Below are 18406 nucleotides of genomic sequence, written 5' to 3' on the forward strand. Positions count from 1 at the left end.
CCATCAGTGTCTGGCTTTTTTTGGACAAACTTTCAAATGTTTTCAAGAGAAGTGAAAGTTGAAATTCTACTTATCTTATCTTGTTGCATTATTTTACAAATGAAAGCAATACTTTTCACATGCAGATTTGAAGTTATTAGAGACTAAAGTGAAACCATTTTTGTATTTTGTGCTTTATGAAGTTTTTAGGTTCTTAAGGATATAATGCTTGACTCACAGTAGACTTTACACAGAATATTTATTTCTTCATATGATTTTATTCTTATCATACAAGTCAGTTCATAAGTAGTACTCAGTTTCAAAAGCTCAAATAAAAATGCCAAGGGAAAAAGTAAGGAGTAAAAAAGCTAACACGTATCTTGAAAGGATTTTAAAAGTGAAATAACATCAACATCATCCACCTCCTCTGTTTGTTAAGCATTTGTTAAGAACTTTAATATTTTTGCAGCAAAATATTATCTCAACTTGGATAGCTAATACTAAAAAATTCTATTAGCATAATTTTAGTGTCTTTCCCCCAAATTTGGATAGCATGGTCATATTTAGTGTTTGCTAAAGGAATATAGATACTACCAAAAGCCTGTGTTCACTGTGTAAAGGACAGCTGAGAGCCTGACACAGAGAATGCTTATTCAGCATCTTCATCTTCCATGTTGGTCTGCTCTAGGTGGTGCATCTCTCTTTCTGGTAGTAATCCATATTCATTTAGGAAAGACTCCACATCTCCAGCAAAAAATTCTTCAGCAAACTGTTCAGCAACGCTAATAAAATTGCTGATGAGCTCCCCACCTTTGTAGACAAGCAGGGTGGGGAGCACATCCGGGGAAAAGCGGTCCCCGGCACCGGTATTGGAAGCTTTTATCTTACAGAACTTGACCATTGGGTACTCCGCGGCCAGGCAGGCTAAACTGCTGTTGAGTGCATCACAGCCCTTCACGCCGTCTTCGTAAATGGTCACCACGATTGTGGTGACCTTCTGCTCCTTTTCAATGGTCTCTAGGAACTGCTCCCCTGTTGCCAGCTCGTACACAAGCCCATACCTAGGCCCAAAGCTCAGCTTCTGATGCATGTCCTGCATGCACTGTCTGCGGTACTTGCGTAGGCAGTTTTCGTCTTCTTTGTCCTGATGAATGAGCTCATATTCTTGGATGCTCATCTGAGGAGGCATGAAAGAAACAATGGAGGCAGTTCAATCGGAAATGCTTCATGCTTGGATGCATCAAACTTATTCTCAAGTCTAGGCGTTTTGACTTGTCCTCTCTGCTTAGACCACTTTCCTGCTTAAAAATCTTCTCATTTAAGCGTCGCCTCAAAGGTCATTGTCTTTTGTTGCTTGGTTGATCATTTGCAAAAGGCCCTTACTCTACCCTCCTCTTTATTCTGCTTTTATTTTCATAGCAACAAGTACTGTTAGGGCTTGTATCACATGTTTGGTCAACTAGTATCAGTTTTCTAATTAATGTGTCCAATGTCTGCAATTGTTTTTTTCTGATTATGGGTGCCACTCAGATCTGCTGAATCAGAACCTGTCAGGGTGAGGCTGAGCTGTCTGTGTTTTAACAAGCCCTCTGGGTTATTCTTAACCACTGGGCTTAGTCAAAAGTCAGAGAACTATACATCTTCCCAAACAGCTACATTTTCTTGTGATTAGAACATCCAATTATCTTAATACCCTTTCATAATGTTAACTCCATTATTAATATATTCGATAGACAATTAATCACCTCTTCCCCTCAACCAAGAAACAAAAATAGACACAAAAGAGTGACGCAGCCTATTGTCATACAGTTCACTGAAAGATGTGGCGTGGTCCAGAAGCTTGGAAGCTGGAAGCTGGGGGGCCTCAAGGGGGTTGTTACCTGTAGTAGCTTCATCATGGAACCCTTCAACTGAAGCTGCTATCCATTTTGTTTATTACTTTCTTCTGCCTTGTGCGTTTGTTTTCCTAATATCCCTAATTCTTTCTCCCATACAGCCTATCCCCTCCTCCTTCCTTTCTCTCCTTTCTTTCTTTTGCTACGGTAGGAAATCAAGGTCTTCCTCCTCAACCTCCCAAGTGCTGGTATTATACACATATGCTACCACAGCCAGACTGCTTTTCTAGCCTAATGGTTTTCTCTGTGCAGTTTTATGGACTCAATTTAATTTTTTAATCCTAAAATTACTAAATGTTTTGTATAATTCTTAAGTTGCTATTATAGTTCTGCTAGTTTGGGCAACCAATCCTCACGAATATTGATCTAAAGATATGTTTGAGCATTCGTATTCAAAGTTATTCTGTTCATACATTGAGACATAGATATTTAGGCATACAGTCACATTTCTGAAGTTTAACCAGAACAAAACCTTTAATAATAACATCTCAGATTTGATAGTATTTTTTAAAAGAGTTTTTCTTTTCCCTTCATGATCTGTTTAAAACAAATGAGGACATTCTTACAGTTTCTCAGTTTCAAAATGTGGGTATCTCATCCACACTGCATAATGACCCTGAGAGAGAACCAATTTCTGCCTTCTGCCTCTCACAGTGTCAGACTGAAGATCCCTACCATGGCCTGAAGCCAAGGGTCAAGGCATGTTTCTGTTCATGGTCTCTTCACTCAGTGTACTATCCGTATAAACTGATTAGGTGATGTACTGGAGTGACTCCTCTCACAGATGAAAATCTCTGTATGAATTCCTTATTATCACCATTAATCTTGTTATATAAATAATACATGCTATTTATGGAGATTTTAAAATGACCAAAAGCTTTAAAAATGAAGTGAAAATACTGATGTTCTACCAATTTAATATTCAAATAATCTCCACTGACGTTTTAAAGGTCGTCTTGACGCTATCTCTATGACGCAGGTGAACACATGCATGACTCGACTCCTGCAATGCTGTTTTTAAACAGTGATGCTCCTGCTTCTCTCCTTCCTTTTCTTCCCGGGGAATCTCACTCTTCCTAACTATAACCGTCCTCTACCAAGATAGAGTCTCTCTACCTCTCTGCACGCAGACTAGGGGGCTTAGAAACACTCACAAGTGAAAGCCCACAATGGTGTCTTTGCTGCCTTAAAATTGTAGCGCCTTATATAATTTAAAGCTCTATATTTTGTTTTCTCATACTGCGAAGCTTCGTCTACAATAGATCCCATATTTATAATTTATTCTCTGATTCCCACATGTATTTCATAGTACACACTACCTTGTCACAGTATTCACTGTGTACTGCATTGAAAGCATTTCACAATATACTGAGGTAATTCTCTTGAGTCACTTAGACTAGGAAATACATAACTTATTTATAATTACACTTCTTTGCCTCTCTTACCTTTCTGCCGACTCTGTCTTTTGAGTCTTTTTCATCTCTGCTCTGAGGAGAAGACATTTGCCTGAGGATCTCTTTCTTACTGGGTGGTATTGAGTCACTATCTTCACTTTCTAATTTAAACTTTCGCCAATCATTGATTACTCCTTTGGGTCCTGAAATAAAAAAATTAAGCATTTTTTCTCTTTATTATCAAAAGACTGTTTGTACAATTAAAATTTGCCTAAGTATTGCCTTGAGAAAATGTGTCATCTCCTGCATCAGAAGCAAACATGCTGATTAGACTAAAAACACTTTTCCTGACTTGTTCATAAAAATAATGTCCAAGATTAACTTTACTAAATGGCAAAGACCATGGCACAGAATCTTTCTAAAACATCCATAATAACAATATAAATTATGTGATTAATACTATTTACAGAAGTTTACAGGTAAGAATATTTAAAAATTGGAATATATAAAAGCAACCAGAATTTCAGAAAAGCAGCACTCACTACATAAGAAAGACACGTTTGGAATAAGTGAGCTTTGGTACTACACTGTTAAAGGAAACCGGAGATGTTGAAGGAGCAACAGTCACAGTGGCTCCTAAACCCAATGCATGAAAAACAACATCTGACTTCAGTTAAGGAAACTAAAGTGACAATTATCATTACATAACCAGCCAATTCCTTCTCAGAGCTGAAGAATCAAGGAAGGACTTATTCCTTGTAAGGGTTTTAAGTAAAGGGCCAGATATATCACCCAACTGTATAGTGCTTTCCTTAAATGTGTGAGGCTCTGCCACATCGCACAGAAAAATGTGTACAGTGTCTGCAGTTTTTCTGATGGTGGGCACTGCTCAGATCTGCTGAATCAGAACCTATAAGGGTGAGGCTCAGTTGCCTGTGTTTTAACAACACAGACAAAAATCACTTATTTAACAACAGAGGCAAATTACCTATTTAGAATTAATATTTGGTTCTTGAGAAATAATGCTTTGAAGATCATAAATTCTTCAAAGCATACAATATTAAATGAGCTATATATACATATCTTGTATATATACATACATACTTTGTATACACACACACACAGAGTTTAGTTTTGCTTCCTATTTTTTTAAGGTTTTTATTTATTATGCATACAATGTTCCTCTTGCATGTACACCTCTATGCCAGAAGAGGGCACCAGACCTCATTACAGATGGTTATGAGCCATCATGTGGTTGCTGGGAATTGAACTCAGGACTTCTGGAAGAACAGCCAGTGTTCTTAACCTCTGAGCCATCTCTCCAGACCAGTTTTGCTTCTTATTAATATTATATTCTACATTTGAGTATATTATTTCTCCCTCACATTGTATATTATATTGTATATTAATGTATAAAATGCATAAATTTAATATAATGTTATTGCAGCTGTTTTTATTAATTGTATCGAGGCAAACACTTTTATTTTCCTACATTCCTCTGGAAGAGCAAATGGTCTTAACTACTGAGCCATCTCTCCACCCCAAAACATAATCCCCTCCTCCTTCTCATCTTTTAAATATAGAGTACAGCACATTAGTATAACTGTGTATATGGTGTACTTATTTATTACTGATCAGTGGTATTGTTTCTACATTTTTTTTATTACATGTGATGTTGAATGGAGCATCTTATGATCCCTTTTTTCCTACTTGTCAAGCATGACTGAAGCTGGTTGAAGGCCGTGTGCATTCGTGGTGGTGATGTACTAAGTGCCCTTGTAGAGCTTAAAGCAGTTCCGTTTGTTCTCTTCTCAATGCTTCATTCAGAAAATGTGCTACACTTTCAGTTCTTCTATTTCTGTGAGAAAAGGAAAGCACCTCACCAAAGTTATGTTTGTGTCTCCTTAGAGTTATATTTCTCTGAGAAGCGTTTGTTCACTGCGGTGGTTAATACTGATCATCAGTTGGATATGATCTGTAGTCTCCTAGGAGGTAAACCTCTATGCATGTCTATGAGGGTTGATCTAGGTTAGGTTAACTGAGGTGGGAGGACCAGCCTTAGCTGTGGGCATCACCATTCCATGGGCTGGGATCCTGGAAAGAGTTAACTAAGCACCAGCATTCATCTTCCTCTGCTTCTTGCTCTGTGTGGGTCCAGCATGACCAGAACTTCATGCCCCTAAGGCCATGACTTGCCCACCATGGGGGACTGTACCCTGCAACTGTGAGTGAAAAGGATCCATCCCTTCCTTAAGTTGTGTTTGTCTGGATATTGTACCACAGCAACACACCAAGTAACTGATATGTCGACTATTCTATTTGGTTGCTGTTTTATTTCTTACTATTTGTAGAAACTCTTAATCTACATTAAGAATTAATTTGTTGTCTATTGGATTACAAATCTTTCTCCCAAGTGTGTTAAATTTTTCACTTAATGTTTTCTTCTGATAATTCTCAGCAGACAATGGGCCCTTCCTTTGTTTCTTTCTTTTTCCTTATCTACCTTCTTTTTCTCTCCCTCTATTCACTTATCTTCTCTCATAATTTTCTGCTTCCTTCCAGCAAACTTATCTATCATTTCTCTTATAATATTGAAAGCCCCCCCCATACTTGGAAGACCCCCTGTCCACATACTATGTTAAACTCTGCTGAAACTTAACTGAGTCATAGAAAGAAAGCCCCCAGGCTCAGTTAATGATTCTGCGAAATTTAGCTGGGCTGTACAAGGAAAGTTCCCCCCCCCCCCCCCCCCCCGTCCCCGGCCCAGCCCATGCTAAAACAGGATATCTATGGGTTGCAGACTCGCTGACTAGGCTGAGGAGAGAGAGTACCCCACTCCCAAGGCTTTCTATTGAAACTGTCAACTTGCTGCAGGGTTCTCTATCTAGCTTTGTGGTTTTTCGGGGAAATTCGAGAAAAGACATGGGGCCATTCCTGGGGTGAGCTAAGCCCGCCAATTTGAGAACCAATGAAATGCTTGTTACTATGCAGCCTCTTATGTAACTCTTAAATCCCTATAAATACATAATGTGCCTTCAGCCCGGCATGCTCAGTCAGCTACGCTGCTGAAGCATCCGCAGACGCCTGTGTATTCAATAAACTGCCTCTTGCTCTTGCATCCAGTGGACTGGTTCTTGGACAGAGGGACAAGACACCCTGACATTTGGGGTCTTTCAATATTTGTTTCTTTAATACTCTTAGCTATTATCAAATGAATTTCCACATATTTATTCTGGTACTAGTGTGAATTCATTCAAACCTATGACCATATTTAAAGGTTCCAACACATGTTTATAGATATGAAAGTTAGTAGTCACACGAGACTCTGTAGAGCCAAAAGGATTCGGAATTTAAAATTTAAGTCATAGTATTTAACATCTAAGGTCTTGGTAGTGGTATATAAATAGCCACATATAATTGAACAAGTTAAGAAAAGTTTCTTGATGAAATGATATTCTGAGTTTTCTGAAGGTAGGTTGAGATCTACTTGATTCAAGTCTTGTTATCTTCTTACTCTCTTTTAACATTTGAAAAGCTAAAATCAAGCATTACATACTTTTGATCACATGTATATATGCATATATGCACACACATATAATGTAATAAGCAAAGTCTATAGTGGCTACACAAGGAGGAGTGGCAGAATACAAAGGGCTTTACTTAAACTGTAGATAGAGGAGTCTTAGATAACTGGGTAGCAGGAAATTATCAATAATTTGTGTTCTCTCTAACTCTTTGACACTGAATTAGCAAATGACTAATCTTGGATCATTTCACTTTAAGTCAATTTATTTAGTCAAATGTTTTTGGATTATTCTTCCCAAGTAGATGAAGATATTACTTAAATTCAATCATATTCTCTGTAAGAACAGCAGATATTTCTAGAACTAATCATACTTTAATAATTATGCTTTCTGCACTTTAGTTACCTGTGTGTGTGGCCTGTCCTTCAAAGTCTTCCTCCATGCTTTGGCTTGTGGCTTCTTCCATGTTATGGGTTGGATTGGGTGTAATCTGTATGATGAACAAAGAGCAATGAGACAGATATATTCTAGAAGACATATGCAAACATACACATCCTTAAATACAGGTGCATGTATTATAAGCCTTTGATGTCATCCAGGTGGATTAAGGGAAGGGTCATCACCATGGGAAAGAGTGTTTTGAATGTTTCTGTCTGCATTGTAAAAGGACACTGATTTAGCACATGTTGCTAATGATGTTTTTATAATTTATGATTTGTCTCTTAAAGGTTTATGCTTTCATTTTGGGTTTAGGAACTCAATGAACACTATTGATCAATGAATTCCTTATTATATTACTATTTCTTAAAATATTTCTTAAAACTATACACCAATATTTCATTTAATGAAAAATTCTAATTAATTACATGCTTACTGTCTTAGTGTTTGTTCTATTGCTGTGAAGAGACACCATGACCAGTCAACTCTTACAATGGAAAGCGTAATTGAGGGCTCCTTTACATTTTCAGATATTCAGTCCATTATCATCGTGGTTGGGAGCATGTCAGCACACAGGCAGGTGTTGGAGCAGTAGCTGAGAGCTGCACCCTGCTCCGTAGGCAGAGAAATAAAAAGACCTGGCCCTGGCATGGGCATATGAATCCTCAAAACCCACTCCTAGTGACATACTTCTTCCAACAAAGCCACACCTACTCCAACAAGGCCACACCTCCTAATTGTTCTAATCTTTCTCAAATAGTGTCACCCCTTCCCTGATGACTAACCACTCAAATATATGAACATATGGGGACATTTTTATTTAAACCACCACACTATGAGCACTTACTACAGGACATGAATTTATTTTATGTGACAAAATGTGGTAGAACAATTGTTAATCCCATTTTACTGTAAAAGCTGAAAGATGCCCAATTTTGATTATTGTCATGCGTAGTTAGTAAAGGATTTTAACGTAAGCAATTTGACTTTGGAGCCTACTGTTATCCACCACACAATTTATTAAAATAACTATGATTCTTCCCCCATTGATTTGAAAAAAACCACACTGTATGATTTGTTATTTGAAAAAAGGTGATCCAATCAATTCTTAACATTGAAACATCTTTCAGTGCTAAAGACCAAGTTCTGATGAAATGATTGCCCACAAAACAATTGAGAATAGATAGTGATTAAGCCTATAGTATGTATTTTTTTTCTCCCTCTATACTCTTTTGTAATTTTGAGAAGGTAAAACACTATGGGAACATCATGGCTATTTACTTCTTTATGCTTAGTTCATAGTAAAATCAATTTATTTGCTTATTTATATTTCAATTTTCCGTAAATTCTGGTTATTATACATGCTAGTGTATTTCCTAAGGGATTCATATAGTTGTAATTTCTCTGAAGCTTCTATGGAAAGAGTCTATATAGCAGTGGATATACCAAGTGTCTTTACCTTTTCTCTTTGTCCCTTTCAAAGTCAATTTTATTTTTTAGTTCTCTGTGTACCCTTGGCTTTTCTGGAACTCACTCTGTAGACCAAGGTGGCCTTTAACTCTTAAAGATTCACCTGTCTCTGCTTCCCAAGTGCTGGAATTAAAGGTGTGTGCTACCACCACCCAACCCTCAAAGTCAGTTTTAAAATACCATTATAATCCAGTCTGTATTTTTAATTACTTCTTAGCTTTAGCTGATCTATGCTTCTGTTTTAGAGCTGGTTATTTTAGTGCTTGTCTTGACCCCTCTTGTGCCTTGCCTTGTGGTGACAATATTTGGAGTGATCCTAGAATTCTGTTTCCTTTATTACAATCCTTAACAGAATCACCTGATATCACAAAGATCACAAACTTTCCCTGCTTGGTTTTCCCATTTGAACAAGAAAAGCTTTTAAATGAACTATTAAAGGAAAACCAACCCATTCTAGGATGTTTTTGTAATTATAAGTATAATTAAGAAAATGAATTTGAATGTATTTATTAAATAGAAAGAATAGCAGTAAAGGAAAAGATTAAAAACTAAACTTAATGACTTCAATTATTTGAAAGCATTTTTTATTTCTAAAGGAACATGAACTTTTTGCTTCAAAGTAAAACCAAAGAGTACAGAACTTGAAGCATAGGTGATTATTTCTAGCTGCTTAATTTCTAAGAAAATTGTAACTTAATCAGCCTTTTCTCTTACAAGAGTAGATTATTAATCTTGCTAGCTACAATTCTGAATAAGTATTTTAAAGTTAAGAACATTTAATGTAATTGTATTTCAAATTTTGAAGAAATGGAACTGTAGTTCCCTTCTGGATTTATTTTTTGACACCTTAGTTTTCAATTCAGTAGAAAAAAAAAGTTTTATTTATTTTTAGGCAAGCACATAAGCCAATTTCAACAAATTCCTTCATTGAAAAGATAATGCAGTTAATTAGGTCATATCTCATCCATTGGTTGGATTAGTGCGTACCTAAAATAGATTGTGTCGCAGATTTCTCTGGGTTCTGAATAACATTTAAAAACAGAACAATTTTAGTAAGGTTCTCACTAATGCTAACATATAAGCCAACCAGGCTGCCTTCCTTTGAGTTAGAGCATAGAAATTAACAAAATTTGGTACTGTGTTCTGCCAGAAGAACGAGTAAACAAATACAAATAATACTGAGAGATGGAAAAGTTTGTTTCTATTGCTCATGGCCTCTGGGGTAGATGGCACCTACAGGATATTATTCACTATTGATAGGTTTTATCTATATTCACAATAATTCGCCTTCTAACCACCTTCTCTAGAACTTGCTGGTTATCACAAATAATTTAGCATCTTAAACTTTACATTAGTATCATATAAACAATTGCATTGATATTTGAAAAGAATGTAAATTTTGGCATAGAAAATGAATATTTTCTTTTCTTTCTTTCTTTTTTCTTTATTTTTTGTGTTTTTTTTTCAAGACAGGGTTTCTCTGTGTAATAGCCCTGCTGTCCTGGAACTTGATTTGTAGACCAGACTGGCAGCCTTGAACGCATAGAGATCTGCCTGCCTCTACCTTGAGTGTTGAGATGTAAGGTGTGTGCCACCATACTCAGTCCCCCAAAAAAGTATTTTCTAAAGACCTACACAACGACAACGCCAGTTAGTATACCAATTTTACAAGACCCCACCCCTAGATGATAAGCTACAAGTAATTAATGATTTCTAAAACAATGAAAAATTAGTCTTCTTTAGAGACAAGCCCCCTGATATATAGATTACTAAATTTACTTAGTGGGTTCTGTATATTTATGCATCTATATATCTATGCTTCCAATCATCCATCCATCTATCTATCTATCTATCTATCTATCTATCTATCTATCTATCTATCTACTTACCTGTCTGCTGTCTGTCTATCTATCTATCTATCTATCTATCTATCTATCTATCTATCTATCTATCTATCTATCACAATTAGAGAAGAGGTTATGATGCTGCAAAGAAATGAGGAGGCAAAGGAGAAACTGGAGAGGAGAGAGTAGGGTTGAAATGATATAAATGCAATAGTAATGTATGAAATTCTCAAAAAAAGAATAAAAATGTTTTAGAAAAATAAGTGTTTTATGTTCCTGTTGTATAAAATAAAACATATTTTAAGTATTGGTAATTAAAAAGTCAGCATTGGGCTTGAAATGATCTTATGAATAATGAACCAGGGCTCATAGCCCACCCCAACATTTCCCCATCTATGATCTGCTGGAGAATGTGAAGAGGACCAGTCCTGCATACCCAAAACTGCAGGATCTCCATGATACAGAGCAACAGGATATCTAGGAGGAGTCCCAGTGAGGGCCCAGCATCGATACTAAATCAGAAACCAGAAGCATCGAATCAGACCAGTGACTCTTTGCAACGAACAGTCGCAAGTGAAGATGTGTGGACAAAAGAGTATTCTGTGTGACTCACTGTGTCACACTACAGCTTCGGCAATAAGAGTTTTCTTTTCTTTTTTTCTCTTTTTTTCTTCTCTCTTAAATTTTATTTTATGGGAAAGGGTTGCAAGGGCAGAGGACAGATATGAAGGGACAGGAAGTTGAGTGGGATCTGGATGCCTGATGTGAAAGCCACAAATAAAAAGTTTAAAAATGTGGCAAGACAGAAAAAATAAATCCCGCCAACTGTTGACTTCATTAAGATTCACTGTCTGAAAGAGTTACTGAGTTTTTCATTTTTGCCAGGTATAAAGATCTGTGACCTTGCTTCTTTTTAATATTATGATATTATGATACTGTTTGTTTGTTTTGAGACAAGATCTTATGCATCCCTGGTTGGCCTGGAAGTTGTCATGGAGCTGAGGATTACCCGTCTCTACCTCCCTCGAGTGTTGTGATTACAAGCTAGGGCTACTACAGCTGGAGTGTGGGTTGAGAACAGGACTGCCTGCATACAGGCAAACCTTTTATTCACTAAACTATACCTCCTATTATAGTTTTCAATTAATAAAAACTTTAAAATTTATTAATTAACTGCTGTAGAACAAAAGAACTGCTTCTGTCTGCTCATCTGTTTGTTTATTTATTTATCTTCATGTGTGTAGTGTGTGTACGCACATCGGAGGGAGTACACTCACCTGTGCAGGTACGTGTGTGGAGGCACAAGCTGACAACACACTGTCTTCTCGAATTGCTTCAGGTGCTTAGTGAGCCATGGGTTTGGCCTGTCTCTGCTCTCCCTCCCCACTGCTGGCATTGTAGACACCCGCTACCACTGCTAGCTTTTTGATAAAGTGTGTGCTAGGGTTCCAAACTCATCTTTTTATACTTGTTCAGCAAGCACTTCACCCATGGATTTCTCTCTCCATTCCTCAAGGAACTATTATCTTTGTAAGATGGCTGAAACTAGTAAAAGTCCTAGGTGGATACAATCCATAACTTCCCATTTCCCCTCGACTGTTGTTAGAAGTGTGGGTTCTCTGTCTTCTAGGAGTCTGCACTGTGTCCTGCTGGTCATCCCGTTCTGTCCTGTTCCATCTTTATTCATTTATCTCCTATGTGTCTGCTCTGCTGTTCCAAGGTGACTGTGAGCTAATCTGATCAACTAAGCCAGGCTAATGTTCTCACCAAGAATAATGTGTTCATTGAGACATTTAACCCCTGCCACAGACAACTTCACAAAGTCATACTGGGCTCCTTTAGAAAGCACTTGGTATCTATCTCTTCTTAGGAGAAGGAGTTATCGGTTAATTTCATGTGAGATAGGCCTGACAACACTATGTCATATTGCATGAGATCAACTGTGTCTGTAGAGAACTCTTCTTTCAAATGGTAAAGATGGAGGGGATTAGTCCCCAGAGTCATATTTTCCTCTTTTTACCATTCCACCCCACTATTTATGACTTAAGGAAAGAGATAGGGCTAACTAAGAGTGGATGCTTAGGTTGGTGTCATTACAGAGGGAATTTTATGCCTCATATCTGTGAATTTCTTAAAATGACCCTCATGTTTACTTGTATGTATTTTTTCCTCAAAAGGGGAACTTGACTTCCTGTGGGCCATACATTTAAATGCTTTGAATGACAGCATACATAGTGAGCAGGCTTGGGCACTTGGACTTAAGTCCAGCTCTTTCTTAGACAAATCACTAAAATTCTTTTTGTTTTAGCTTTTCATTCACAAAACTGAAAGTAGTAATTGTATCTGCTTCAAGTGTATGACGATTAAATGCAAAAAATTAATATTTAGTATTGAACAAAAACTAATTTGATCATTAGTGAATAAACAAAAATGAACCCTAAAGATTTAAATTTAATAATTTATATGGTCAAATGAATCTAAATTATATGAGTCAACACATATATGTACTGCTTATATCTAATTATCTCTTCCATGAAAGCTCATGTATGGATGCATACATATACATATCACACATTTTATCCCTCAACTATTTTATATGCTCCTATTTCGGTACTGAGTTTGTGCTTTGTAAGAGTACCTTGATTCATATTTCATAAGGAATATTGGCTGTAAGTCATCTGAGAATACACAAAATAAGGAGATTCATCTTCAATTGAGTAAAAGAACATAACAAAATGTACGTGAAATTGCAAAGAGGAAATGGGGATATTGATTTTGGAGGATGTGACATAGTTATTCTCTAATGACTTGACTTCCTTACTTATGATTTTGCTAACTGTCGAGTGACTGATTTTCTTTTCTGTGCTTGTGTTATAATGCCTCATATATCTGTCATTTACACTCTTTTCTGCATTTCAGTTCACTAATGAAATAGGGCTTTGCTGAGAAAGTAAAGACACTTGGGATTTCTGTTGCTTCCATTAGTTATCCTGGTTATTAACTTGGAGGTGCATCAACTTTTACATGGCATGGTTATCATTGTGAGAGTTATCTTTAAATATAATTACAATCCGCGTGAGTGGAATATAAGTCACTATAAGGAATAAAAACACTGAACTGAGCAAGTGGTGAAAACTCATCAGTTTTTAATGTCCTCTTCTCTGCATATGACGTGCATCCCTAGTCTGTGTACTGCCCACAGAATCTAGAAGCAGCGCGTGACGACCGCTGGAGACGTGATGGAAACGCTGACCTAAGGTGCGGCACAGCAGATGTAGCACGTTCTTAGCTTCTTCCCTACTCTGTAAATAGTGTTAGCTTTTCAGCACATGAACCTGAGCAGGTGGAAGGAGTAAGATGCCTTTTATACATACAACTTGCATGCTGGGAACACATGGCAAATAGCAATTTTATATTTGTCAGCCTGTATTAATGGCAAAAGAAATCTTTAAAATATGAACTTTCAGAATTAAAGTTGAATTCTTGTGGTGCTTAATGAAAAGATATCAGCTTTGCTTTTACAATCTAAGGACATTCTCTTACTTGTTCTGGACAGAGGTGTCATAGTCATCCAAGAAATTCAGAGCAGCTATCTTTCTTAGTTATATGTATTCATAGTAAACTTATTTATTCCAAGTATATATTGCTTAATTCTATTATGAATATTGTGAATGATTCATCAGATACTTTGATAATAATTTAATATAAAATCCAGCTTTTGTCAAAAACTGACATGATGAATCAGATGATCTGCAGAGTTAATTATACATGAATGCGATTTCAAGTATCATATTAAATGGGTATATGTATATTTATGCATCTATATATTTTAAGTAAGCACTGTAGTTAAAAACTGTTTTGTAGTTAATAAAATAACTATTTTAAAGCAATGGGAAAACCCATACTACACTCATTTACATCACACAGATAATAAAATTTGTTAGTAATGACAATGTTCATTCTAGACAAAGTAGAAGGAGAATGAAATCAACCAAAAGGAAAACTTCACATAATTTAATAAATCTCATCAAGCTTTCAATATTGGTTTAAGGAACCATCAGTTCTATTTTTCAAGGTATTAGACATTTGAAGTAGATATTTTTATATCCACTTTAAAGTTTAAAAAAGAAACAATAACACAAAATGTATACTAGTACTAAAAAGCCTTAACACACACTACTGAGTGTTTTATTTAAAGGACCAAAAGCTTTTGAATTGAGGGAAAATGCTTTAGTATTGAGTGAAAGTCTGCTTTCTAGGGGCCGAGAGCCAAAGTCTCAAACACAAACAGAAAGGTAGCATCATTTCTTCCCTTCAGTTCTTGTACTCAAAGAAGAACTGAAGAATTTAAAGTTCAGAATTAATTCTCTATCTGAGAATTTATATTAAGTATATAGAATATCCGACTATATTTTTATGTGTTTAATCTGAATTTTGATTAGCAGAGATGACAGTATAAAGGACTTTAAGAGGGAAAGACATACAGTACCTAATTATCTTCATAGTATAATGGATGTTAGTTGAAAATACTTGAAAAGAACACAATAGCATTTAAACACTGAAGTCATAATTCTTTACCCCAAGGCAAATAAAAAAAATTATCAACTTTACTTGTAGACTCACAGTTTGGACCTCTGTGCCTGGTGTCCTAGATAATGCCCCGTGGGTGAAAATCGCTGTCCACTGAACTCCTTGGAAGCTGGACCAGTTTAAGCTCAGATTTAAGATGCCTAGATACTGATGACTCTTGCAGAAATAGCTCTGAACATGTAATAGGATTGCCATAAGAGAATTAACAAGGCATATTTGCTATTAGCAGGACAAAATAAACACTGCAAGTTCTGTGTTTATTACACTCTTTGTTCACCTTTTTATTTTCTGTCATTTGAGAAAACGCCTTTCTGACATCTGATATCTACTTCAAGAATTTCTTGCCATTTTCTAAAAAGCAAAAATACTCTTCTTTTTTCTGACTACTAAATTTCCCTTAAATGTATTTTAAGTATCCTCAGTATTATCTGCCATGGTATATTTTTTCCTTTTGAGTTTACTAACCAGCTAATTTCTTTCTTTTTCATTCCTTAAAATGTTTTCTATTCTGAAATCATTGTTAAGTCTTCATGTTTTGCAATAAAATTCCAAAAAACTTGATCCCTTTTTAGTAACACTAATACTGTTCTCTGATTGGGTCTTCCCTACATTTTATCTCGCTTTCTGAATTCTTTTTTGTTTCACTATTGGCCATTTTAGTATTCCTTCATATGCCACTTAAAAAAGATGTTAAGTGAACATTTATTAAATGGCAAATAATTGACTGCTTGTCTTTTGCAAGAGGAACCCTATCAGAAAAACATACTGCCTTCAGAATAGAGATCTGCTCCAAGGGTCAGCAGTTTGTACTTTCCAGGGTGCCCTGGATGTGCAGGAGACAGCAGTCACCCTTCTTTTTATTAATACTTTTGTGCATATACAGCCATTATTTGTCCTAATTATTTGTGCCTAATTATTTGCATTAGACACATTCAGGGGAGCTTACTAGGTGTAAGCAAGCAATTGTTCGGCACTAGAAACATAAAGAAGCATATTGCTAATGTCATGGTCTAGTGGTCTTGTGGTGAAGAAGACAATAAAAGGATAATTGCTATACAAACCCAAAATTACTTCAAAATTGTGTGTATGTAAGAGCGATTCCATGAGATAGAATTGCCTTTCATCTGATTGTAAGCTACTTTTAATTGCTTGTTTTGGGGGGGATTATAATTACATCATTTCCTCATTCCCCTACCTACCTCCAAACCTCTCTGCATCATGTTGGAATTTTAAAATCTTTTTTCATTTACTTATTTTAATTTAAAATTTAAAATGTATGAATATTTAGCCTGCATGTGTGTGTTTTCTGGATATTATACTATAAATACCTATACATAGTAGGTATGTTTGTATGTGTGTGTGTGTCTGTGTGTGTACCATGTGTAGGCAGTACCAGAAAATGAGAGTTTCACATCTGCTAGAACTGGAGTTACAGACAGTTGTGAGCCCACATGTGGGTGCTGCCAATCAAACCCCGATCCTCTCAAAGAGCTGCCAGTGTGCTCTTAACCACTGAGCTGTCTCTCCAGAACCCATGGTGGAATTTTTAACTGGTTTGATCCCGACTGGGTCTTTTTTAGGTAACACTGGTGCTGTGTGTTCCTGTGTGTTGTCCAGTGCGGAGGACAACTGTTCACACCACTCTTCCCGGTCCTCTGGCTCTTACGTCACTTCTGCCCCCTCTGCCATCATGCTTCCTCAGCCTTTTCAGGAGGGGACTGATAAAGACTTCTTAGCTATGGCTGACAGCTCTTAATGGAACCTTGTCAGACTGGTAAGCAGTCTTTGAGCTTATTTGCTCCCCAGCTGCTAGAGTTTACTTGATGTTTTTTCCTTTCCATTCTTTCTCATTGTTGCTGGCTTTACTTTTATTATTCTTTTTAATTACTAAAATTTCTATTCCTGCTGTTTTTTTTAAAAATGACTTTTAGGAATTTAGGGAAAGGTTATGAAGGTGTTCAATTTGCCATCTTTTCTAACATCTATAGTCCTCTTAGTTAAGGTCTCACACAAGTTCGCTAAAACAGAAATTTCAGTTTCTCTAAGCTTAAAGTTAAAAATGTTTAGTTATCCACAGAACAAAATGTACAAGACTAATGGTAATTGACATGAAGACATAATTTTCATAATCATGCCCACTCTCTGTCTGTATTGCATATTTGTCTTTTACCTGCCGTGGGACCCGCTAAAGGTCCCACGTCACGCCATATTTACAACATTTGATGCGGTGAAACGCGTCAGTCTCTCCTGACAGCTCCTCCTGTCTGATGGCTGTTTGAGGACCTCCAGAACCCTGTAACTTTCAATCTGGTCGCTTTTCCAACTGGGGATTGCTGAAATTCTACACCCAACACCGGCAGAATCAGCAGTAACGGTTGGCTCCTTCCCTCTTCCACCTCTCTCCATGTTTCCATGACTGAGCATTCATGTCAGCTGTGGTTTCTCACATTCCAGTTTCCAGACAAAAGACCCAGTACTGGGCACCCTCCGTCTTGGGCTCGGAACCCTGGCCCCTGACTTTGGGCTTGATAGACCACCAAGGCATCCTGTGCCAGTCATATCCTGTTGTCCCTTAGTCCCTGGAACTACAGGCTTAGGATCTTCCCTACCTCACTCGTGGAAATTGCATCCCCCTCCACAAATTAAACCACATAGCTGCTTATCAGCACCCGACATCGTGCCAGTGATCCAGTAGTTGGAAGGGTGGCCTCTGCCTCCCTCCCCCTCCCCCCCCCCCCGTTCTCTTCACTTGCCTGTCTGCCCCGTGTTCCCAGCATGCTAAAACTCTCTCTTCTGCTTGTCTCCACAGCAGCTTCTCCCCGCCTCCAACCACCGCTAAGCTTGTCTGGGGCGGGATCCTCCCTCCACCTGGAAACGTTATGTTTTGCTCTCCTGTTCAAAATATCTCCCTCTTCTGTTTGGCCTGTCTCTGCCACCGCCGCTGCCACCATGCCATCCAGCCCAGGATGGTGGGTCCCTCTTTTCTGCCTGGCTCTAGGAAGGTTTGAGACAGCCTAGGCTCTGGATGTTTCCTGTATGATCTATATGTATGAAAGATACGTGTGAATGTGTGGCCACATTCATGTTTATGAATGTCTTATTGAGTCTGCTTAAAATTTGCACAATTGCTCTAAAAACACATGCTTTCTCAGTGTTTTGTAATATGTGGGCAGGCGCCGTCTTGGCTAAGGGTAGGCCAGATGACCTAACCATCATCTTTACTAAGGGTAACTATGTGACTAACTGCCCCTGTGCCTCTCAGCCCCAGGTGG

General features: G+C 37.3%; 1 protein-coding gene across 3 annotated transcripts; it reads right to left on the bottom strand.

The window, feature by feature from the left end:
• Window positions 1–221: 221 nt before the first annotated feature.
• On the bottom strand, window positions 222–17843 carry Pdc (phosducin). Of its 3 annotated transcripts, none has more exons than XM_048431127.3 (5): window positions 17744–17840; window positions 15168–15305; window positions 7198–7282; window positions 3320–3471; window positions 222–1156 (listed from the first exon to the last, which is right to left on the bottom strand). In XM_048431127.3, exons 3-5 carry the CDS (start codon window positions 7256–7258, stop codon window positions 629–631), a joined length of 741 nt encoding a protein of 246 aa, XP_048287084.1. In that variant the 5' UTR covers window positions 7259–7282; window positions 15168–15305; window positions 17744–17840; the 3' UTR covers window positions 222–628. The 3 variants fall into 3 exon arrangements, with proteins under 3 accessions (XP_048287084.1, XP_048287083.1, XP_048287085.1); XM_048431126.3 differs by lacking the exon at window positions 17744–17840 and adding an exon at window positions 17305–17472; XM_048431128.3 differs by lacking the exon at window positions 15168–15305 and having other exon boundaries at window positions 17744–17843.
• Window positions 17844–18406: the final 563 nt, after the last annotated feature.

The sequence above is a fragment of the Myodes glareolus genome, chromosome 5, assembly GCF_982192425.1.
Source record: "Myodes glareolus chromosome 5, mMyoGla1.1, whole genome shotgun sequence".
Classification (NCBI taxonomy): Eukaryota; Metazoa; Chordata; class Mammalia; order Rodentia; family Cricetidae; genus Myodes; species Myodes glareolus.

What these genes read in the sequence shown, in the direction of transcription:
- Pdc (XM_048431128.3), bottom strand. Translation starts at nt 7,258, where the DNA reads ATGGAAGAAGCCACAAGCCAAAGCATGGAGGAAGACTTTGAAGGACAG. An exon ending in AGGACAGGCCACACACACAG is followed by an intron (nt 3,472 to 7,197) that starts GTAACTAAAGTG and finishes TTTTTATTTCAG; the next exon opens with GACCCAAAGGAGTAATCAAT. An exon ending in AAGACAGAGTCGGCAGAAAG is followed by an intron (nt 1,157 to 3,319) that starts GTAAGAGAGGCA and finishes ATGCCTCCTCAG; the next exon opens with ATGAGCATCCAAGAATATGA.